This window comes from Aotus nancymaae, unplaced genomic scaffold (assembly GCF_030222135.1).
Source record: "Aotus nancymaae isolate 86718 unplaced genomic scaffold, 86718_ANA_hifiasm-v0.15.2.pri h1tg000010l, whole genome shotgun sequence".
NCBI classification, from domain to species: domain Eukaryota; kingdom Metazoa; phylum Chordata; class Mammalia; order Primates; family Aotidae; genus Aotus; species Aotus nancymaae.
The window spans coordinates 54,057,287-54,082,594 of record NW_026988421.1 but is presented as its reverse complement, the minus strand read 5'-3'; the positions used below and the strand labels follow the sequence as shown (position 1 = coordinate 54,082,594).

At 41.2% G+C, this 25,308-nt stretch overlaps 1 protein-coding gene across 2 annotated transcripts in view; it reads right to left on the bottom strand.

Annotated features, from left to right (window-relative positions):
- The window catches only part of ARID5B (AT-rich interaction domain 5B), a 195,082-nt gene that overhangs the window by 76,903 nt on the left and 92,871 nt on the right, over positions 1–25,308 (bottom strand). Inside the window, exon 4 of one of the 2 annotated variants that reach the window (XM_021675771.2) lies at positions 19,348–19,578. The exons of the other annotated variant lie outside the window; for it this stretch is intronic. Within the exon in view, the coding sequence (XP_021531446.2) occupies positions 19,348–19,578 (231 nt within the window). The remainder of the gene's footprint in view (positions 1–19,347; positions 19,579–25,308) is intronic. 2 annotated transcript variants of the gene reach the window in all.

Here is a 25,308-nt window from a genome sequence, read left to right as displayed (position 1 = left end):
GGCCATTAAGAGCAGCAGAAGTGATTTCATTTTTTCTTCCTTTCCTTTTCTCTGCCAACCTTCGGGTGGAGGTGCTAATGAGCTGGAATAAACTCAAATGAAGGGAGAGGAGGTCTGCCCAGGAAGTCAGGGACTGGGATAATCTACATAGTGGGGCCTCTGTCCCTGATAATCAAAAATTAATTGCCACCTTCCAAAGATCATTTAAAATATCCATTATATAGCAAACCCGATTATTTTTGACACTGGATCTTTTCTTCCAACTGAATCTATTTAAATCATCTCAGAGGTCAAATATCTGGCCACTCCTTTAAAAAGATTCTTTCAAAATAAGATAAATGGCTTTCTCTGGCATTTATACTATTAAATAATAAAAATGTATTTTATCTCCGCTTACCACACAAACCTTACTTTCTCTAAATAGCCCAGTATGAACATTATCAGTGAATTTTGCTCAGTGTACAAATATTTTATGTATTACAATGAGTAGCAGAACACAAAACTTGCAAATATTTATTTTTAGACATATGGGAAAAAAAGCAATTAGAGCTAAAAATGTGAAGAATGAAGAGCTCACTTAGACGCAATTACATTGGACATGCAAACTGTTCTGCCATCAAACTTTTATTCAGATGCTGTAGAGCATATTAAGAAATATCACTTGCACACACAAAAAAGAAAATATTATTTCACAACCGAAAATTTCCGATCACTATAAACAACATCTGGGGGTCATTAATAACTTACTCTGCAGCTGAATTAGCCAAATAATATGTGGCCTGAGTCAGAATTCCTAAATTTCTATTTTTGAAGAAAAAAAACCAGAAAAGAAAATACCATGATTTATTTTTTTTTGAGACAGGGTCTCGCTCTGTTGCCCAGGCTGTAGTACAGTGGCGCGATCTCGGCTCACTGCAGCCTCCGCCTCCCAGGTTCAAGCAATTCTCCCGCCTCAACCTCCTGAGTAGCTGGGATTACAGGGGTGCACCACCACGCCTGGCTGATATTTGCATTTTTAGTAGAGAGGGCGTTTCACCATGTTGGCCAGGCTGGTCTTGAACTCCTGATTTCAGGTGATCCAACCACCTTGGCCTCCCAAAACCATGACTTATTTTTTCAAATACGTTTGCTCTCTGGGCAGTTTATGTGAGCATACGAACGTATGTGGACATAATGGACAATTTGTGTACACATACGAGGCACATACTGTTTATGCATTAATCACTACTTCCCCTTACGTAGTGTCCTGATTTTGTTTTGAGGAAGTTTAAAACTGTAATATTGAGTTCATTCTCTCTGCTCAGAGGCTTGTATATAATTAGCATATTTTTCAGACTAGTAAGAATCTGACCATAAGCAACATCTGAGAAGCTTCCCATTCCAAACTACTACAAAGCCTTTTGTACATAGCCTCATAACACATTTTAAGAACAGGCTGTTCTTAAAATGTTCAAATATTCCAGCCCTAAGATACAAGAACTAACAATTTTACTGCCACACAACCCACTGTATTGAAACACCCCAAATATTTATACTAACAGGAGTTGAAAATAGTATCAGAGTACAATGCCAAAATATTTCTTCCACTCATTATTAGCAACGGTCTTTGGGAAGACAGATGCCAAGAAGCCAGGGCTTTTCTAATTCACTGGGTCCCATCACATGGTCTGTTATTATAGGTTTCATGGGGAACAACAGACTGGTTGACTTATGGGCAGGGTAAAATTGTCTTTAAGACAATCCATATTTTCAGGGTTTTATTTTAATGCCCCTCAAACATCATTTTGAGAAGTATTGAATTTGGATTGTAAGATGCACCCTTTCTTCACGTTTCAATATCTACAGAATTGGTGGCATCTCAATTGATGGCATTTTACAGTTGTTAATCAGCAATGCTTTTTATTGTATAGGCAGTATGGCACATTTAAAAATGATGTGTCTTAGAAATGATGTCTTACTTTTTTTTTCTTTTTGAGATGTAGTCTTACTCTGTTGCCCAGGCTGGAATGCAGTGGGGCAATCTCGGCTCACTACCACCTCTGCCTCTCGGGTTCATGTGATTCTCCTGCCTCAGTCTCCAGGGTAGCTGGGACTATAGGCACATGCCACCACGCTTGGCTAATTTTTTGTAATTTTAGTCAAGTCAGGATTCCACCGTGTCAGTCAAGATGGTCTCGATCTCCTGACCTTCAGTCTTCCAAAGTACTGGGATTACAGGTGTGAGCCACTGTGCCTGGCCAGAAATGATGTCTTAAATTTGATGAATCTCATTGGTCCATTTCAGAGGTCAAAACACTTTTCTGTACATGGTCAGAATGTCAGTATTTTCAGCTTTGTGAGCCATACTCAAGTCGGCTGTCGTGGCACAAAAGCACACATAGATAAGACGTAAGCACATGAGTGTGGCAGTGTGCCAATAAAACTGTGTAACAGACTGAGGGCTGGATATGGCTAGTGGATTGTGTTTGTCCTGTGGACAGTAGACTGCAAACAGCAGTCTACTGACCTATGAGAATAGAGCTAGCTATGCACAGTGATGGAACCTCAGCCCCAGTGCTGAATCTCCTAAAGGCAGAAACTCTGTCATCCTCTGAATCTCCCCAGAGGAACAATTCACCTATGGCAAGTGTTCCACATAAGGCAGAAAAGGCTGAGATGAATAATCATGTTTAAATTCACACTGGTAAGTTGGGTGCAATGGCTCACACCTATAATCCCAGCACTTTGGGAGGCCAAGGTGGGTGGATCACCTGAGGTCAGGAGTTTGAGACCAGCCTGGCCACCATGGCGAAACCCCCTTTCTACTGAAAATACAAAAATTAGCTGGGGTGGTGGCGGGCACCTGTAATCCTAGCTACTCAGGAGGCTGAGACGGGAGAATCGCTTGAACCTGGGAGGCAGAGGTCGCAGTGAGCGGAGATATCGCCACTGCACTCCAACCTGTGTAACAGTGCGAGACTCTGTCTCATTAAAAAAAAACAAAAACAAAAAAACTCACACCATTTAGGGGTGGAAAAGCAAAGACTATGTAAGTAAATTTGAAGAGTGTACCCTGTTTCCCCCATAGGAGCATTGCTGTATGTATTTGACAAAAGTCCCAGTGAGCACAAGTCAGATTCTCATAATCTCATCATTTAAATGAATTAGAACAGTTAACAGGCTACTAAAAAGAAGCACAAGACAACCTATAAGAGCACTGCTTTGAAGCTCACAGAGTAGGGTTTGAATCCCAGCTCCACTTAAGTAGCTGTGTTTGATGACTTCCTTGAAAAGCTCTGAGCTTCAGTTTTCTCATCTGCAAAACCAGTGAAGGTCACAATCCCTACCTCAAAGTATCATTGTGAAAATCAAAGAGATAATGTATATAGTAGATGCTCAATAAATTTTAGAACATGTTGGCTTCAATGAACTTTTCACTGAAGTATGTATCCTATTAATGCTTCAATAAGTGGTTATCTCTTAGGCACACAGATTATAGGCACATAACAGTGCCTGATACATGGTATGCTCTCATTAAAAGGTATGATCTACTGTCATTATTATATTTTTGTTAATTAAAATTCTAAGGAAATGAGTGGTCCTAATTAATGAAGTGTAAAGTTTACAGAGAATCATTGGAAACACCTTTTTCATTTCATGGATGGAATGCAACTATGTGAGAACAGAAAGGTTCTTAGAGATCACCCAGTCCAGGAGTTCTTAATTTGAGGTTTCATATACTCTACGAATCCTGGAAAATATATGCAGAATGTTCTGTATTTGCCTGACCTGTCAATTTTTGCTAATAACATCGTTCAAAGCCATTATTATTTTTATTATGTTTGCATGCACTTTTTATGAGAAGCTTTCATCAGATTCTGAAAGGGACGTGAGATCCAAAAGAGTGCAAAAACCGGTCTGACGTTCCATTTCACATATAAGATGTGGAGTCCCAGAGCTCCCTATTTGGGATGAGGGTCATATTCAGAACATAGTTCTCCTGACTCCCAAATGCCCTTTCTAGTCCACTGTGCTTTTTCTTAATTAATTGGTAGTTAATAGCATACAGGGTATATATACCTCCAAAGTCAGGGCTTTGCACTTTTACTAGCAAAACCTTTTATGCGAGTCTGTAACTGCCCAAGGAACATACCCCCTACCTCCAGCCACTACTGCTCACCACACCCTGTCTCCTGTCAGCACCAGCTCAACAGTTCCTCCATCACATTCGAACAGAAGCAATTATGGAAGGAGAAGTTGGTGGTAACAACTGCTTTGTCAACTTCCATTCTCCATTACCATTGCAACCAACTTCAACTTTAGGCATTCCTTCAGTATTGAGCCTCAATCTTAAGAGTGCATAAAGTGTGATTAAAATATTGGTTAACAAGGGAATGTAAATTAGTACAGCCATTATGGGAAACAGCATGGAGGTTCCTCAAAAAATTAAAAATAGAATTACCATATGATCCAGCAATCCCACTTTGGGTATATAGCCAAAGGAAAGGAAATCAATATGCCAAAGAGATATCTGCACTCCCATGTTCACTGAAGCACTATTCACAATAGCCAAGGCTGTGAGTCAACATAAGTTTTCATCAAAGGATGAAGAGATTTTAAAATAAGGTTTATCAAGAAACGGTAAATGCTTGACATAATAGACACCCCAATTACCCTATTTGATTATTAATATCTAAGGATCAAAGTATCATTACAACATGTAAATATTAAAGTATCACATGTATGCCATAAATATGTATTATTAGATATCTGTAAAAATTATAAAACAAGATGTGGTATGAGGTCAGGAGATCAAGACCATCCTGGCTAACATGGTGAAACCCCATCTCTATTAAAAATACAAAAAATTAGCCAGGTGTGGTGGTGTGCACCTGTAATCCCAGCTACTCGGGAGGCTGAGGCTAGAGAATCACTTGAACCCGGGAGGCAGAGGTTGCAGTGAGCTGAGATTGTGCCACTGCACTCCAGTTTAGGCGACAGAGACAGACTCTGTCTCAAAAAAATAAATAAATAAAAATAAAATGTGGTAGATATACCCAATGGAATACTATCTAGCCTTAAGAAAATTCTGCCACCATTTACAACAACACAAAAGAACCTGGAGGGCATTATATGGAGTGAAGTAAGCGAGTCACAGAAAGACGAATACTTCAAGATCTCACTTACACATAGCATTTAAAAAAGTTGAACTCGTAGAGAGTAGAATGCTGGTTACCAGGAATTGGGGGAGTTGAGGAGATGTTGGTCAAAGGATGTATAATTTCAGTTACATAAGAGAAGTAAGAGATCTCTTATACAACATGGTGACTACAGTTAATGATGTATTCTTAAAAATTGCTAAGAAAATAGATTTTAAGTATTCTCCTTACAAAAAAAAATGTTAAGTATGTGAGGTAATGCATGTGCTAATTAGGTCAATTTAGCCCTTCCACAGTGTATACATATTTCAAAACAACACATTGTACATTATAGACATGTACAATTTTTGTCTATTAAAAAAACATTGGTTATATGATATTACCCACTCAAATTCTGAAGGTCTGAGGCAGACCCCAAGAATCCAATTTTTTGTAAGTGCTTCAGGAAATTGATGCAGATGTGAAAATCACCGTCTGAGCTCACTTTCTTGCTTGTGCCCAATATTCACTGAAGAAAGTTTTTCCTGTGGTGCTTTGGAGCCCTGGATCTTCATTCTGAGCACTGGCTCTCAGAAAATACCTATGTCCACAGCAGGCTCTGATTATCTGATTTCTCTGCTATTGCTTAGAAGGAAAACCATCTGAGCAATAAGGGATTCCTAGAATCTATCAAGTGCTGATGCTTTTATGTATAGAGATGTTTGTTATAATTATATATTGTACATAACAGCAACAAAACAAAACTACAGGAAACAATCTAAACTTCTAATAAAAAGGGATTATGTAAGCTGTGATAAATTCGTTCTATGTAATATTAAGCAATCATTAAAATGGAGTTCATAAAATGTTTATAAGAATATGGGTGATGTTTGCTTTATAATAACTAGAAATTGAATATATAAAATTGCATAAATAAATGTTCCCAAGTAAATGAAAGTGCTTTGGAAAAAGACTGGAGGGAAATCGATAACATTGATCAGATGGTGGACGACGTTTAGGGAGGCCGCAGAGTAGATAAGCATACCGACTTTGAAGCCAGACAGATCTGAACTGGAATCCAGCTTGACCACTTACTAGCTTTGTAACTTTGCCTTATTTAAATTTTCTTTGTTTTTTAACAGAGACAGGGTCTTACTCTGCTGCCCAGCTACTTCGGAGGCTGGAGTACAGTGGCGTGATCTTGGCAACCTGGGCATCCCAGGCTCAAATGATCCTCCCACCTCAGCCTCCTGAGTAGCTGGGACTACAGGCACATGCCACCACATTTGGCTAATTTTTGTTTTGTTTTGTAGAAAAGGGATGTTGCCCAGGCTGGTCTCAAACTCCTGAGATCAAGTGATCTGCCCATTTCGGCCTCTCAAAGTGCTGAAATCGTTTCACTTTTCTTAGCTGCTGTTTCCTCCCCTGTGAAGTGATGGTTAACTCGGGCTTCCTTATAGGAATGCTGTAACGATGAAGCAAGATAATATATGCAAAAGGGCTTAGCATAAGGCCTGACATATGGCACATGCTCACAGAAGACTGGCAATTATTATTATTATTATTCTTGTACTTTTCATAATGGAAATAACTTCATAATGAGTAAAATATTTTGAAAAACATATAAGCTGTTTCTACTATTTCTTTTTTTTTTCCTTCTTGAATTATGCTACTAAGGGATGAAGAGGGGGAGCATCTGGTTAATGGAAGATTCTGGTTAATTATGGTTTGCTGTATATAATATCGCAGCTGTGATGTGATAAAGGGCTGTGATGCCATGCCCTTCAGCTCTCGGCCACATTTCGGGGGATGGCATTAAGAGCAAAGGCTGAGTAGCTGGCGCCCGAGTCTAGCTGTGGTTTCCACTTAGCTTCATTCACTACTGTGCTAACGTGTAGCCACTGACTCACCTGACCAGCTTCTTCAACTGCCCGGTGGGGTCAATGACACTAGTTCTCCCAGTTCTACAGAGTTGGCAGAGGCCAAACTAGGTGGAGGTGCTCTGAAAAGTATGAGGTGTCTTCTTGCATATGCAAGACATTCCTCTTATGACAAGACCGAGGGTGGGATGAGCAGTTACCAGGGTTGGGAGTGGCAGGCCCAAACTCTCCATGTCTCTGAGGTCACCTCCTCAGCTCACGTAGGTGACGCTGGCACCAAGGGTCTGCAAGGCAACTTCCTGGGGCCTCCATAAGTTAACTCCCTGGCTTTGTTTTAGTCCAGACACATTCCAATTTCCTCTGTCAACAGCTATGGATAAATTGCATTCTGTAGAGCATGGTGTCTGCATCTGTGCCACGGTAAAGACAACACTCAAAAGAACTAACTAGTATCAATATCCATTGTCTTTCTGAAGGGGTATGTCCCGGAAATGAAGCGGGACTCAGCTCCTTGATAAAGTAATGTTTCTGGTGCTGTGTGTGATACCCTTGTTAAAAGATGTGATCTCCTACTTCAAAGATGTAATATTCATGCCTGGGACTGAGAGGAGGAAAGTGTCCTGCTGAGCCCTGTGTGTTGTGAACTTGCCTATCTAGGATCTTCTATGCAATTCTCCCAAGAGAATGCCTCAACTAGAAATCCCATGCAGTAAGCCAGTGATCCATAAAGGATCCTTGGGGTATCAGTACCATCCAAGTAGTCTTCCATATAAGAATGTTACACTGGCTAAGCCTTTTTTTTTTTTTTTTTTTTTGAGACAGAGTCTTGCTCTGTCACCCAGGCTGGAGAGCAGTGGTGCAATCTTAGCTCACTGCAACCTCTACCTCCTAGGTTCAAGTGATTGTCTTGCCTCAGCCTTCCAAGTAGCTGGGACTACAGGCGCGTGCCACCACGCCCAGCTAATTTTTTTGTATTTTTAGTAGAGACGGGGTTTCACCATGTTAGCCAGGATGGTCTCAATCTCCTGACCTTGTGATCTGCCCGCCTTGGCCTCCCAAAGTGCTGGGATTACAGGCATGAGCCACTGTGCCCGGTCAAGCCTTTTTTACTTAACACTTTCTGACATGATTCTGGCCTGAACTGTGGTCTATATTATGTTTCTGACCCATAGAGCCACATTTAATTAGAAACCTGACAACACCCTGTATGCTATCAAGCAACCAGCCACTGTTTCTTGATTGGCAACAGTGAATTCTGGTATCTGTGTTAGAAGTTGGAAAGCGCCTGGGCGCGGTGGCTCACGCCTGTAATCCTAGTGCTTTGGGAGGCTGAGGTGGGCGGGTTGCCTGAGCACAGGAGTTCGTGACCAGCCTGGGCAACACGGTGAAACCCCATCTCTACTAAAAAATACAAAAACTTAGCCGGGCATGGTGGCACATACCTGTAGTCCCAGCTACTCCAGCTACTCAGGGGGCTGAGGCAGGAGAATCACTTGAACCCGGGATGTGGAAGTTGCAGTGAGCCGAGATAGCGCTATTGCACTCCAGCCTGGGTGACAGAGTAAGACTCCGTCTCCCCACGTTGGGAAGGTTGTTGGTGACCTCTGGATACAGGCTACCATTTGTCCTGACTTAAGTATGCTCCTGGTCTTTCTTAGAAAGAGCACCCTTCTAGATTGTGCAGACTACAAAGGTCTTTTAAGCATCATAGCAAATGAACAATCTCTAGCCAAAGACACTGGTCAAATTACGAACTTGTCTATTTGGTTTGAAAAGATAAAAAAATACTGAGGAAAAACCCAGTTCCTTGGAGTTTGACACTCTGCCTTGAGAATGAAATCAACTGGCAAGGAGTTAAAGCGGAAAGACCGAGGCCACGAAATACTTACCTAGGATAAGAGATAAGATGATGGAGATTTGAAGCCTTCTGGGATCTAGCAGTGTTTTTATATCATTTCAACAAACATGCTGATTCTTACCCCGCAAGGAGCTTAGAGTCTAGTCAAGAGAAATGCAACTGAAGCCATTAACTTTAATAACAGACAGAGGAGGGAAAACATCTTTGGAAAAGTGCTGAATAACACATAAGGGACAAGACACAAAATGCTAAAGATGATTATTCTGAAGCGACTCTTTTAGCCTAGAAGCAGCCCATTAAGCGGCCAGGAAACCAAGCAGGGCCCTCACTCCTTTACCTCTGCTGCAAAATTGGCGCCTCCCTCCTTTTCCTTCTCATAGGCCCAAGGGAAAGATCCAGTTTAATAAGAGACACGTTGACTTTTCTTCCAAGAAACTTCCCCTGGGTTCTAACTATGATGGGGGTCTATGAGAGGACTCACAGTACTTGCTCCCTTGGGGGAATGTAACATCTTCTAGGAAAAGAAAAAGAGTTTTTCCTTGTGGAGGCTGCTTTTTGTCTGCGCAGAAAGCTAAAAATGGCAGAGGAAACAATCACTTTCTTTGAGCTTCAAAGTCCAGAGTATTTTCCACCTCCTCACCTGAAATAACTTCCTCCTTTTTGAGTCCTTCAAGGTCCAGTTGAAGATCCACTTCCCCTAAGAGGCTTTCTCTGACATTAGGGCCCTCTTTTATGCAACTTTTAACTCCACTGGCACCTACGGTTTGACCTCCTCACTTAGCCCTTAGCCAGCTGCCTTGCAGTGTCTGTTATATGGCAAACTTTCCCATGGACAAAGCTTTGGCAGATGTCCTCTCCTTTAAACTTCAAAATAACTTCTGACTGAGCTCCAGGCTTCTTGCATTTGTAGCAGAAAAGCATGCCCCTTGGGGTCAGTAGACCTGGGGGCATGTGGGGGTTTGCTTTGCTAACCCCTACTTCAGCAACATGCCAGGTCTGTGACCCTTCAGAAGCTGTTTAACCTCTCTGAGGTCGGTCATGGGTAAAATGCAAGATTGTTAAGAGGATTACAAAGAACATTTGTAACGGCTTATTGCTCCAAGTCTTATCTCAGACAACTTGATTTTTCAGTTGTCTAGAGAGCAGGCACTAGCATCCTAACAATGCTTGGAGTTCTGCCTTAACCATAGTTGGTGCCCAATGAATGAATGTATAAGCACCCAAGGAGCATCAGGATGCACCAATCTTCTTCTGCCCAAACCCAGTGTGTTCCTTTGTCCTCCAAGATGGCAACTGGAGAGCCAAAACAGCCATTCTAAGAAGAGATTCTTAGTGAGAGAATTTCTAGGCAACTTCCTAAGGGAGCATAAAGCCCAGATGATGGAATCAAGGCCCACGCCAGCCAGCAATGAGAAGATTTCCTGAGCAGGCAGAACAGCTGGCTCTTGTGCCAAGAGCTTGGCTACTCTGCCTCCTTTGAAAACCCATTACCAAATCATGGCAAGTGAAATTTAATTTTAAAAAGGGAAATGATTTATGTGCTACAGAAATAAAAAAGTGACAGAAGCAGGAAAGCTTGCATACATTTCATTTTTTGAAATTAGACCTATAATTTTTTCATTAAAGAAGAATGCCAAGTTGGGAAAGCCAATGCATTCTAAGCAGAAAATTACGGAGAGGTGTATAATGAAAGTCCTGTCAGCATGGAAACCCCATGTCTTACAGAGTCCATGAGAACACACAGCAGTTCACTATCTGCCCCCTTCAACTTCTAAATAGTTTGGGCACTTAAAGAGCCCTATCTTCATTCCTGTTTCTCTGATGAGATGGGAAGCCACCGGAGGTCTGAGCAGAGAAATGACTGCTCTGGCTGGAGTGTCATAAGGACAGCAAGGGCTGAGGCAAGGAGGCTGGCATAACAGAGATGAAGGGTATTGGTGGCTGGCACCAGGGTTTCTTGATTCCAAGCCAATGGGTTTCAGATTTTTGAATTCTTGTGATTATTCCTCTCCTAACCACTCCCCAACACGCCAATCTCTCTATTTAAATCCTACAAAATCTACTGTTCATTCATCATCTAGAAAGCTAGTGATCAGTTATCTGTTTTCCACCCACCTGATCTCAGGAAGCCTGAGAGCTCTTTCTGAGCAGGGTCTGGGTTGAGAGGCAGCCTAGTGTAAAGGTGAAAAGAGAAAGACACTGAGCACAGATGCTGATTTTGCCAATTACTAGCCATGAAATGTTGCTGTGCTTCAGTGTCCTTACCTGTGAAACAGGAGATAGCAATGACACTGACACGCAATATAAACATATCCATCCATTCACGTAACCAACATTTATTACACATTTACTGTGTGCTGAGTACTGTTCTGCTCTCTGCACACATGGCCGTGAACAAGACACAAAATCCCTATATACATTTATAAAGAGCTTATGTGGCAGTATGTGTGTGTGTGTGTTGGGGGGGCAGGGTGGGACAGACTGTAAACATGTAAAGAAACAAATATAGGAGTTAATTTCAGATAATGATGAGTTACAGAAAGATAATGACACACTGGGTGATGGGATAGAGCCGGGCTTGTGGCAGAGGGATGGTCAGAGAAGACTTCTCTGGGGAGGAGACATTTGAGCCAAGACCCAAATAATGGGAAGGAGCCAGATCTGTGATATCTGGGGATATGCCTTCCATGCACAGGGACAAACAAACAAGTATTTCTGGAATAAGCGATGCTGAATGATTTTTAATAGCAAATGAGACTCCATTTTCCCCAGCAGTCTGTATTGATAAGAAATAATTTTGTGGGTGTTTTCTGAGGAACCACTACAGATTCAATACGTGGTTGAGGTTGTGTTGGGTACTGTAAGAGGTACAAGAAGAGTCGGTTAACAATGAGTACTTAAACAGTACTGACGTGGACCATCTAAGCGCTTTTACTCATTAGCTCATTTAATCTTCACAAGAATCCTTCAGAGTTATCTCACATTTTGTCACTTCCCTTTCCATATGCTATAAAAGTGGGAAATTTTCTGTCTTGTTCACAACTGTTGCGCTCATAGACCAGAACAGCACCTCACACGTAACAGGTATGTAATATACACTGTTTAAATGAATGAATGAATGAGGGCATATCATGTCAGACACTGTAATAGGCTCTAATCATCTCCGGACAGCCTTAACTACAGTCCAAGAAACTTAGATCAATCTAGTTCCCTGGCAGGAAAGAATAAAGGGGATTACAAAGAATCTTCATTTATCAAAAGGGTTGCTTAAGTCAACTGAGCATAGACTTATGTCTGAATCTCTCTCTGCCACCGCTACCCCAGACCTGCACTTTTGCTTGTGATTTTTCAATGACCTGGTTCTTTCCTGTACTATGTATGTGTGTTTAATTGAGAACAATGTCTATTTCACCCTAGAGAGAAATATGTTGATGTTGTTAATGTAATGGGATATAACTTTCTCTCTTTTCTAGATGAAACGCTAGGTGAAATATTAGTCAACATAGACACAAATCGTTTCTTATGGGGTGAACAAAAGTTTATTGTACCCATGAGTCCAAATAGTTTTTAAGAACCCATTGAGCCCACTCAGCTACAAAAGGTGTCCAGAGTTATTTTTAAATCTCCTTTCAAGTTCCAAAAATAGAAAAGAAATCCACTAATCTTAGCCATTCTACATATTATGACTCTGTAAATTAATTTACAGTAGCAACATATAAATTCTTTACCCAAGAGAAATGGTATTCTAGCTTCTGAGGCCTCTGTCCAAGAAGGCCTTCTCTCTCGCTCTACTTTTGTCTTACTGTCTTGGAAGCTAAGACATCTGTTAATCATTACATGTATCGCAGAGCACATCCATTACAACTCTATAGCACGGAGTTGGGTTTGGGTTACTATGCAGTATGATGATGTTAATGTTCTCTTTGTTTTCACTTTGGTAGCACATCCAACAAGGAGAAAACAACAAGAGTGACTTGGTTAGACCATTCTTTTGTTGTTGTTTGTTTGTTTGAGACGGAGTTTTTTGCTCTGTTGCCCAGGTTGGAGTGCAATGGCTCGATCTTGGCTCACTGCAACCTCTGCCTCAAGGGTTCAAGAGAGTCTCCTGCTTCAGCCCCCAGAGGAGATGGGATTATAGGCACCTGCCACCACACCCAACTAATTTTCTAATTTTTGTATTTTTTTGAGACAGAGTCTCACCCTGTTACCCAGGCTGGAGTGCAGTGGTGTGATCTTGGCTCACTGCAACCTCCACCTCCCTGGTTCAAGCAGTTCTCTGCCTCAGCCTACTAAGTAGCTGGGATTACAGGCACCCGCCACCACACCCAGCTAATTTTTGTATTTTTAGTAGAGACTGGGTTTCACCATCTTGGCCAGGCTGGTCTTGAACCCCTCACCTTGTGATCCACCCACCTCGGCCTCCCAAAGTGCTGGGATTACAGGTATGAGCCACTGCACATAGCCAATTTTTGTATTTTTAGTAGAGACGAGGTTTCATCATGTTGGCTAGGCTGGTCTTAAACTCTTGAACTCAGGTGATCCACCTACCTCAGTCTCCCAAAGTGCTAGGATTACAAGTGCAAGCCACCATGCCTGGCCTGGTTAGACCATTCTTTAACAATAAGCAAAACCTCTAGAAAATTTCCAAAACAAAACGGTTCTCCAAGTGAGATCTCTGAAGGCTAAGGCCTTCTGCATAAAGAGCAATATCCAAGAAGCACAAGTCCTTTTCCACTTAGCGTCAATGAAAGAAAAATGTGTGCCTTCTTATCATTTGGGAGATCGGTGGGTACCTCAGGCAGGCAGCAAAAGTATGAATGTGGACAGAGGCCAAGAACAAAGCCATTTGATCATCGAAATCCACTATGACCGTGAAACCTACTTTGGCAAGGAAAAAAATGTTTACTCACTTACAAATTCCCATGATCCTTAACAAAACAACTGCCTTTCCTTTCATTTCCAGAAAAACATGCGATGTTTAGAAAGGAAGAGGCAGAGCCTAGCTCGTCCTTTATGTTTCAAATTAATTTTATACATCCTGATTTTCCTTTCATAAAAAATTCAAGGTTTTGTCCCTTCATCTCTTCTGCTCTCCCCCTTTTCATTTTCTTCTTTTGTCCATAACGTCATTATTTCACTCCACAGGAAAAACAGGGCCAGAAAGTTCAGTACAGAAATAGAAAAGCTTCTTTAAAAACATATCGTAAAAAGTAGAAAACTCTTCTTTTCCATTAAAGTTCTATTACAGTAAGACCCCAGGAGCCTTAGGGAATTGGGTTCCTTCACGATTGAAAAACAAGATCAGTTTGGATGAATATGAGTTGTCCAAGACATAGACTAATAGAAACATAGAGAATCTTCATTCATCAAGAGGATTTTTTAAAATTAAGTGAATACAGACTTATTCTGTGTCCGGCAAGTTGGCTGTTATTACCCGATTTTACAGATGGGGCAAGTGAGGGACCTTATGTCACTTGCCCAGAGGCATAGAGAATCAGATGGTTGAGCCCTGATTTAAACCTGGGCTATTTGCCTGTAAGCTTAGCACTGTTTCACTATATCCTGCTGTCCCTCCGTTTTGGTCCCCAGCAGAACGTGTATTTTCATATTAACATAGCCAACCCCTTCTCCCTGAAGATCAGAGCTCATGGTGTCTACACATGGACCAAACACCTGATGGCAGGCCAACTCATCTCTTTTCTTTCCAGGTGAATTACCACATCTCTCCTATAACCCCATCCCATTCCCTGGTCAAGACATACACACACACACACGCACACACGCACACACACACACACACCCATTCCCTGGTCAATACACACACACACACGCACCTCTGCCAAAAGACTTAAAAGCACAACCTCAACTTCTTATGCTTCTTTGCAATTCAAACCTCAGACCAAAATAAACCGTATCACTTTTTTAAGTCACCATTTCTTAATCCATTTAGTCCCACACACCTTGAATAACTGATTTCATCTCGTTTATGTATATTGAGCTGCCTTACATATCTTTGATGGAAGCCAGTACCTTAAAGTTATCCATTTATCTACTGTACTGAGTGTCCCTCTGTTTGGATTTAGCTGTCAACACTTCACACATGTGAAATCAATCTGTGTGATATCAATGTAAACATTGTGCATTACAAAGTGGTGGACATTTTATTGTTCTAACAACAAAAATATTTGTATGTGTTTGTTTTTCTATGGCATGGAAAATAACACAATATAAATGACCATGCATTTTACAAAAGAGGAATCATTCAAAAAGGTAAAAGCAAGGTAGGGGTCATTGGTGAATGCTTGATGTTAGGCTATTCTAACAGGACGGTGGAGGCAGGAATTATGTACAGGATAAAGATTCTTATGAAGAAAAAATTGCCATTCACCTCACTTTCTCCTCATTGGTATTACAAGCTCATTTCCTAATTGCATGTGCAATACAATGAGTTTTCATAATGCTTTAATGGGGAGTCTGTTGCTTTCGTTTTAAAAATAGTCAATTCTCTTGTGCTAAGTAAAGAGCTTATTGCCTTTAAGAGCAGTGTAACTGACAAGATGGAAGAATGCAAGCAGGATGTAGAGACTGAAGCTTTTCAATCACCTACCATTAATACGATTCAATTTATGCTTATGTCATAGGTTTAGACATTGCACAGCTCTGTAAGCAAGGAAGGGACCTGAATAAAATACAGTGAAGAAAGCAGATGGTATGCTATCAAAACCCTTCAAGCCTAAAATAACCTTTTCCAAGTAAGGAGGATAGTTAATTAAAACCAGGATATATTTACTCAATTCTGAATATCTCAATGTAAATAAAAATCAAAATGACACTACTGTAATGTTGGACTAAATGATGAAATTTCATCTATTCTATTTTTCTTTAATAGTTTTTAATCAAACTTTTCATTAAATCGCTTCATAAAATTCCACAGAGAATTTATTTACAGGGACTCATTGTAGATTTAAAAGCCTTACTTTTATTGTTCAATTAAACTTGTTATTCAGTGGACAACATTAAAACAGCAGTGGGGATGAGGGGTGAGTGGGTGTATGGACAATTGGGCAAGGTCATCCCACAATGCAAAGTCTATTTTCAGAGATGAATTGGGGGAATGCAGGTAAGCTCTACGGCACACAGCAAAACTCAGACTCATTCCTATCCAATATGGAAAGCCAGCCCCTGCTCCAAAGTCACAGCCTGGGTTCTTGCCAGGCTTGGTCACTGAGTCACATGCGTGCCCCACAAGGAGAGAGGACATCAGGCCTTTTATGAAGCCCACCCAAAGGGTAGTAACTAAGGGCAGAAAAATCTAAGACAGACCAACAATTTATCCAGGGGGTGAAGGCAGCCATTACCCAAAATGGAAGGTTAGAACATGAGTCTTAAACAATCTAGACATTTCCAATCGTTTTTTTTAAATTAGAAATGCATATTTATTAAATTGCTCCCTATCTTTTAAAACCAGATCAAATCCTGCCTTTTTCAGAAGGTTTTCCCTGACCCCCTCACTAAGATTGCCATCTCTATTCACCTCTCAGCCCACTGCTAATTCCTACCACACTTGCTTTCTGCAACAACACACTTCAAATACTTAATCATTGACTTTCTTTTAACATTAGTTAACCTTTCAGGTGTGTTAATCCTGTCTTCCCCAATTAGATTTTAAATTCTCAAAACTAGCAAGAACCAAATTTTATTTATCTTTTGAACACCTCCTCTCACCCCCACTCCATAATCGCATTTAATAGAAGAAAGCAAAAAGTATATTAGTTAATAAAATAAACATTATTCAATCATAGGGAAGCAGACAATGTCCTTTTGAGAAGGACCTTGGAGGTATTTCACGGCAATTTATGAATTTCATGTGTCAAAGGTGTAGCTGCTAAATGCTATAAACTCTTTGCCATCAGCTCTACCATTCATCCACCTGGTGATATGGCCAATAAAATTTGATTTTTACAGCCTAGGCATACTGTTACCTAAATTACATTTGACCAATTACTGAAGTCACCAAACGTGTGGTACAGAATATATACTGTGTAGAAAATTCATCTGTGGGCCCCCTGGCACTCTTGGTAATCTGACAGAAGTGTTTCAGTCATCTGGCAGTGTTTAATATTAGGAACATTTGTTTAATGCTAGTCACTAATTAAATTTATGTTCTTCCACCAACTGTTAGTTGGTTGGAGAGACTCAATGCCACATTTTAACAAACACTTTAACCCATGTCAATTTCAAATGCAACCAGTTGGAGATTTAAAAGGGTACTCTCTGGAAATTTAGATTGTGACTGAAAGTGGGACAGTGGGGAGGGATGTGGGTGAAGTTGCTCAAATCCGCTCAAAATAAGCTTTTTGGTCCACTTAGTAACATGAAAGACTTTAAGAAGTACAAACTATTTGAAGTACAAACAACTAAAAAAAATTCTAATACTCTAATTATTAAACTAGCCATCTAGAAGGTCTCTAAAGGTACCTTTATTCCAAAAGAAAGCTTCCACTTTAAGAGGCTGGAGAAGAAAAACAGCATTAAAATTAGCTATACCAGAAGAAAATTCAGGAAAACATTCACAAGTCAGATGCTTGTGTTTGTGAGAACATTTATAACTAATTTAGTAACTCTTAACAACCATTGTGATCTCTGTTAAATTGGAACTTCTTTCTATTACCAATACTAGATGCAACAGCTTTGAAACTCAATGACTAATAACTCTTAAATTAGCCAAAAAGGTCAAAACATTTTTTTCCTCATATTACATTGTGAAACTCTAATTTTGAATTCTCTTAAATGAGGGAACACATGCTTTCAGTTTTATTCTGTGTCAGGAATTTAGAGACTTCTTGAGCAGCAAGTAGGAAGCGAGGTTTGGGAGTCCGGCATGTGGAAAAAAATCTCAAACACAGGTATTGAAAAGGGAAGATTTGTAAATGCTCATCTGAAAAGAGGGCATTGTAAAAAATGTATTGCATACATTTATCTACTTGAAGTCAAAGGACATTTGAATTTAAAAATATGGCAATAAATACCTTTCTTTGAAGAAGAAAAAAGTAATTGGTACAAATACTATTGCCCTCTTACAGAATAGAGTTGGAGAAAGTGTCAAGGTCCTTTGAATCTAATGAACTTAGATCATTTTGTTCCCCTTCCTCTCTCTCTTCCCTTCCTTCTTGATCATCATATCCCATCTCCTCATTCTCACCCTGACTCTGTTCACATATCTACTTGCAACATTTCTCTAGCAGCAGCACCAGGGCTGTTGGAATCATGAAGAATCCAATTTAAGAGGCCACAGTGGACTCCTGAAACCATACCAAGGTCTGCAAAGGATAAGCAGAGTAACGTGAATCTGGATAATCTGTCAACTAGGGATTCTCAGGAAAATGTCGGCCAACAGAATCAAGGAACGTTTCAGGTCAAAGGGACCCTATGCTCTCTCCAGGCTAAGGGTATCTCAAGCTCTTCTCCACCCAGGTAGCCGTGAGGGATTCAGCAGGGCTCAGCCATCCCAGCAGTTACTCTGTGGTAGTGATTTTAGAGAAGGGGAAGGGTGAGAGTGATAGGTGTTCACGCCTCTAAGTATAGAAATTCAGAGGAACACGTGTAGTTTGATAAGGTTCTCCCAGGGTATTCTGACATCCATGCCTAGCCTGCTGAAAACCACTGATATGATCCAATCTTTTCAACAAACAGATGAGAAAATGATACTGTAAGAGAACGACTATCTTGGCTTGCATCTCGCCATCTACTGTACCATATCAGGCTTCCCAAACCGGTGATGTGATATCTTCTTCTCCTTCCCGTCTGTCTATAGAGACACATGACCAGTCAGTGAGGCAGAGATGCAGATAAAGATGTGTGTGCACATATCCATTTTCGGCGGGCACAGTATGTGTGTGTGTGTGTGTGTGTGTGTGTCTTGTGTGTCTGCGTGTGTGTGTATGAAAAAATTCAGGGACATGGAGATCTATTATCTATCTATCTATCATCTCTCTATGTGTCTATCTACTGTAGAGTGCTGAAGTGGTTATCTATCTATCCACCATACAGCACTGAAGTTGTTTACTTTCTTTCTATCTATACATCCACTGTTTAGTACTGAAGTGGTTACCGTTGGTGCATTTTTACAGTACTTTATAACAATGAAAAGAGAGTGACTGGTTAAATCAAAAAGCATCTGAATAGACAAAGCCTTTTGAGAAAGAACTAACATGAAAGCTTCCTGTCCTAAAGTCCAATTTCAAGGTCGACCAAGCAACTTCAGACTCTACATTGAACAACAAATGCTAAATAATCTCTTACTCATAGTAAACAGAGGCTGCGAAGCAGGCAATGACGCCTTATGCCGCAATAATTTGGGGGATGGGAGGGGTGGCGTAGCACATGGGGCTTGTGAAAGTGAGCCCCGTTCCCCATCACCGCTCTTCACAAGAACTGAAAACAACTAGGCACACACGCACAAGTATCAGATAGGAAAAAAAAAAAGACTCACCAAACTCATCGCATATACTCTCGTTTTCTATGAGAGTCGGGTGGTCAAAGGTATCCCGACAGTACAGGATCTGAGGGTTCCTGCTGACCACTGCAATGCCCCCCAGGGCCAATGCAAACTGGTCCGTTAGAATGGAAGATGGCTTATCCTGGATGCGTTTCAGCATCGAGCGGTACCGGCAGTACTGGGGGTAGCTGAGAACTATCACGTTCGTTTCTTCCTCGTCCTCCCCTAGACAAACGAGAAAACACTTCCATTACCCTCTTCCCTCTGACAAAGAACTTTCACGGCCATGGTATCATTTCAATAAACACTTCTGGTTTGGGACTAAAAAGACTCTCATGCTTGTTACAGTCTGGGGGATGCCAGCATCCTCCCAGCCCCAGCTCACCCATCCAGCCCCACAGAACATGCTTCAGGCTACCCCCACAGTGGACCCTCTTTGTGGAGAAAAGAAAGAGTAGGCTGGCCCTCTAGACACAGTAAGCAATGTCTGTGTCATCAGCAAGCAGCAGGACCCAAAAACTGTTTGGAAAAAGATCTTCATATTTTTTAAGCATTAAAGTCATCATCACCATAAGGAAAGGCGGAACTCTGCTGGGCTTCTTTACATTCATTTCTAGTTTGGAATTGCTCTTATATTGGATTATACAGATGATCCTCAACTGAATGACGCTTCCGGGTAAGATTCCTTGACTTTATTGTTGTACAAAAGCAACATGCATTTAGTAAAAAGCATACTTTGAATTTTGAATTGTCATCTTTCCTGGGCTGGTGATATGCAGTAGGATACCCTCCTGTAAGGCTGGGCAGGGGCAGCAGGTGGCATCTCCCAGTCAGCCATGGGATCAAGAGGGTGAACACCGGTACTCTGCAGTGTTCTGTGTTGCCAGATGATTTTGCTCAACTGTAGGTTACGGTAAATGTTCCAAGCACGTTTAAGGTAGGCTAGGAAAACGATGTGTTCAGTAGGTTAGGTGTATTCAATGCCTTTTCGAATTGATAGTTTCAGCTTACAATGGGTTTGTTGGGATGTAACCGCATACAAAATCGAGAAGCGTCTGTATAATCTTTTCAGTGTTTGGGGTCTCTGCAAAGGTCATCTGGCCCCGAAGATGTCCATGGGTCTAAATAGCATCACCATCTGCTCTGGGGGTCATGAGTGCTGTTTAGCAACTATTTCCTGTTCTCCTTTTGGGCCTGTGGAAAGACTATGTGCTTCACTCCCTTGGAGGCCAGTGGCCTTGTGACTTTCCCTGGCCAATGAAATATGACAGAAGTGGGTGATTGCTTTAAGAGTCAGTGTGCCCCTGACCCAATCTCTCTTTGTCTTTGCTGTGACCATCTGTAATGCCCAGATAGTGGCAACTCTGCTAGTCTGGGTCTTGGAATAAAAAACAACATGAAGCAGAACCCCTGGTTGATCCAAAAGAGACATATAACATAAGCAGAACATAAACATTTGTTGTTCTAAAGCAATGGTGATTTGGGAGTCATGTGTTATTGCCGTATGATCTATCCCAACTTGATTGATACACCCACCTTTTCCGCCCTCCCCACATCCATACCCCCTCGCCCTTTTAATATTCCTCAAATCCATCTGGTAACTTGGCACATCTCAGAGAACCATGCTGGGAGGACTCCCTAAGCATCCTTGCGAGAGAGTTTCAATCAGAACCACCTTCACTCAGGAGAACATTTCAGCAAATTTAGCGAAGCTTCCTCTTACAGTGATCTTAGTGCTTATTTGTACTCTATTTTGTGCTCATTTGTAAACACCAGATTCTGTGTGGATGAAGCCTTCCTTCATCTTAAGCTTGAGAAATGGCAAACACCCTGCTTTGGTGGCCTCCACCTGTACATCAGGCTGAATTTAGGCTCCGTGACCCAGTTTGCCATCACTCCGCAACCACCCCATCAGAGCAGTTGTAAGCAATTCCCAGACATGTCACTTGCTTCTCCAAAGGGAAAACACTCAATATTTCAAGCCTTTACCATGCTGCAGGGAATTGCACAGGATAGTTGTTAAGGATACCGACATTATCATGGCCATCTGGTAACCAGTGGGAGACGGATGAGCAAGGATGGAACATAATGATGGAACATAACCAGTACCAATGGAAGGTGTGCATGCGACCTTTTCAGATAGGAGGCCAATACCCAGATGTATTTCTAATTATGTTCACTTAGTGCCTCAGGCTGGTGGCTTCTCCACGGATGGAGATGTTTAGCTGCTTACAAGATGACATCTTTTAACAGTGTACACATCTTCGACTCCTGCCTGGTCTGTGGATAGCTGCTTCATCAGCTGGCACACTTAATTAAAAGGAAATATGTTTACCTTGAAGGCAAGTCCCCAAGTGCAAACTGGTTTTGAGATGCTGATATATGTCCCAAGACACGCCAATCTGAGGTTTCTCCAGCAGATCAAGACACTAAGTTCACACTTTGGGTTCAGAACTGTGCTTTTTATACAGTTAAAGCATAAAAAGTTTTAGTGAAAATACTCAAACACTGTTAGAACTCCAGAGTTTTTAAGTGCTATTTCAAGAAGCAGCCCCCAATGTGTCAGTCGTATTGTTACACTCTGTATCATACTCGATTTGTCTAAGACATTGTTAATGAGAGAGAGGCACACAACCATGAACTGCCAGGACTACCCCTCGGAGCAAACACGTAGCACTTAATACCGTCTCCCGTCCATAGCAAATACTGTGCCTGTAAATACCTGTTGATTCCAAAATTCTATCTTGGTTGTGCAATTGGCTTTCTATGATGGGGGTAAAGTTGCATCAATTTCTTCAAGTGTTCTTGAAATAAAATGGAGAAAGATATGTGTGCTCTCAGGTTGAAGGAGTATAAAAGAACAGTTGCTTCAGAGTAAGTTTCACAGAAGATGTCACCTGGACTCTTGGGACCACTTCACTTCGTTCCTATCCCTTCACTCGCCTTTTGTTTTTTCTCTAACCATTTTTCATGATGATGCCAACTCTAACCGCTTCCTAATTCTCTGTTCCAGATGGAGTCAGCTCCCCGGCAATCTTCTGTGCCTAGAAATGACCTCTTTTTTTTTTCTCTCCACCTCATCCTAGCTCAAAACATTTAGGTCATGCAGTACCCAAAAACACTAGCCAAGCCATGAATCCTTTTCTTTCTGCTGGAAGAAAACCATCAAGTTCCCTTTGCTCTCAACTCCTACAACTGTCGGTACATTCTGGAGACAATGTTGCTAATAGTGGTCCTGGGACTGTCTGCATCAGAATCACATACTGTGCCTGCAAAAAGGCAGGCGCCAGGTGCCATCGAGAATCAGTAACTCAGCATCTCAAAGGCTGGGGCCTAGGAATTTACCTTTTTAACAAGCATCCCAAACAGCTCATGCACGCCAAACCTTGAAACCAGTAACTCTGAGTTTACTTTTTTGCACAGACTTAGTTTGGGTTTTGAAATATATATATATACATGTATTTTCAATTGACAAGAGTCAAAAAAAATTCTTATTTCTCCCCAAACCTCCAGCACATAGAACAGAATACAGAACCAAATTCTCTTCTCTTCTCTCTGGCATTTTTTCAGGATTATTATAGATATTACAGAAGACAGCAAATTTTAAAAGCCCTCTTAACTAAAAATATGAGAAATGGAGAGACTGTTTTCCTGTTTAGAAAGCAAACATTAATGCTATTTCCAGTACTGATAATAAAACACTAAAATTTACAAAGGTTTTTTACATATTTTCACATCTTTGGTTTCTTACAATAATCCAATTCGTGGCATTACTACTTGTTAATATTCCCCAATTTGAGACTATAACCACCTAATCCTTTTTTTTTTTTTTTAAGATGGGTCTTTCTCTGTTGCTCAGGCTAGACCCAAACTCCTGGGCCTGGATGGGTGTGGTGGCTCATGCCTGTAACCCCAGCACTTTGGGAGGCCGAGGCGGGTAGATCACGAGATCAGGAGATCGAGACCATCCTGGCTAACATGGTGAAACCCCGTTTCTACTAAAAATACAAAAATTAGCTGGGCGTGGTGGCACGTGCCTGTAGTCTCAGCTAAGACAGGAGAATTGCTTGAACCCAGGAGGTGGAGGTTGCAGTGAGCCGAGATTGCACCTGGCAACAGAGCAAGACTGTCTCAAAAAAAAAAAAAAAAGACAAAAAAAAAAAAAAATCTCCTGGGCCCAAGTAGTCCACCCACCTCTACCTCCTGAGTAGCTGGGACTTAAAACCCAATCTTTTAACTCCAAGTTTGGTGGACTTTTTACTAGGATAAAACGTCTCAAATAATAATAGTAATAATAATAATAACAGAGATTTAACTGGTTTACACTAGTCGGGATGAGGATGGTGGCCTTTGATCAAGTCAAATATAAGACTTCTGTTCAACGGAGGACTGTAGAATTTAGCCAATTGCAAGCCAGAATTATTCTACTCTCCTTAGGTTAGCTTGTTATTTATTATTTTGGAACACTGCAGTTCCCACTGTAATGATTCAACATTATTAATGCATCATATATGTATATCAGCTTTCTACTTTCTATGCATGCGACAGGAAATAGTGCCAGCTGTATGTGTTGCCAGCCTAGAACCCCTACCCTTCAACCTCCTTCCATACTAAGAGGTTACAGGTGCAGCTGGGGCTTGGTCTAATGTGGCGATGCTTGGTGGGGCCAAAACAAAAATGTTAACTTTGTTGCTTATGAACAGAATCGCCTATTTGGACCAGAATTTTGGCATTGTTTGGACAGAGGCAGATTTCCAATCTTGCAATTAGACATTCCCAGAGGAGTTGCCTTTAATATTTACCAAACCGGAGAAAGCCCGTGAGACCTTTAGGACACCTAGGAAAGTTTACAAAGCATTCTAAGTGAAAGTAAAGGGAAGATCCAGAGTCAAGGTAGGATCTGGAAAAGCCAACAATTCAGGTAGGCTGAAGTTTCACTGAGTAGAAACATCCTGAGTCTCTTCTTTATAGTTTATTTTATTGGAGAAAACTTTTTTTTTCCCCTCAAGACAAAATATGGTCAACTTTCTATGAAAGGTATGTATAACAGTGTAAAATTTTGAGTTTGGGGAGAGCTTTCCAGATCTAAAATTCTATGATCCTAGAACTGCCTCCTAAGCCTTTGCATTAAATTAACTTCCTTCTAATACAGCTATAAAAATATTAAAGTGTTCAATGGCTGGCATATTTTATTTTGCCCTAGTACACCAGGAAACAAATAAGGCCAAACGGTCCTTTCAAGAATTATTTAAGGCCCGGAGCGGTGGCTCAGTCCTGTAATCCCAGCACTTTGGGAGGCTACGGCAGGCGGATCACGAGGTCAAGAGATCGAGACCATCCTGGCCAACATGATGAAACCCCATCTCTACTAAAAATACAAAAAAAAATTAGCTGGGCATGGTGGCGCGCGCCTGTAGTCCCAGCTATTCGGGAGGCTGAGGCAGGAGAATTGCTTGAACCTGGGAGACGGAGGTTGCCCCGTGAGCCGAGATGGCGCCACTGCACTCCAGCCTGGAGCCTGGCGATGAAGAAAGACTCTGTCTCAAAAAAAAAAAAAAAAAAAAAAAAGAATTATTTAAACTCTTCAGCTACTTCTTTCTTGCTCACGCGTTTCATATACACACAAGCAAACGCTCCTGTGCAAGGTTACCCATGAAACAAGGGCTGCCAATAAATGCTGTGTAAGATATTTTTCCCCCTTCCAATTCATAACAGGTCAAGCAGATGAATCTAAGAATGAATAAATTACACATTTGTTTTATAAAAGACAAACAAGACCAGGCGCCGTGGCTCATGCCCGTAATCCCAGTACTTTGGGAGGCTGAGGAGGGCGAATCATTAGGTCAAGGGATCGAGACCATCCTGGCCAACATGGTGAAACCTGTCTCTATTAAAAATACAAAAATTAGCCGGGCATGGTAGCGCATGTCTGTACTTCCGGCTACTCGGGAGGCT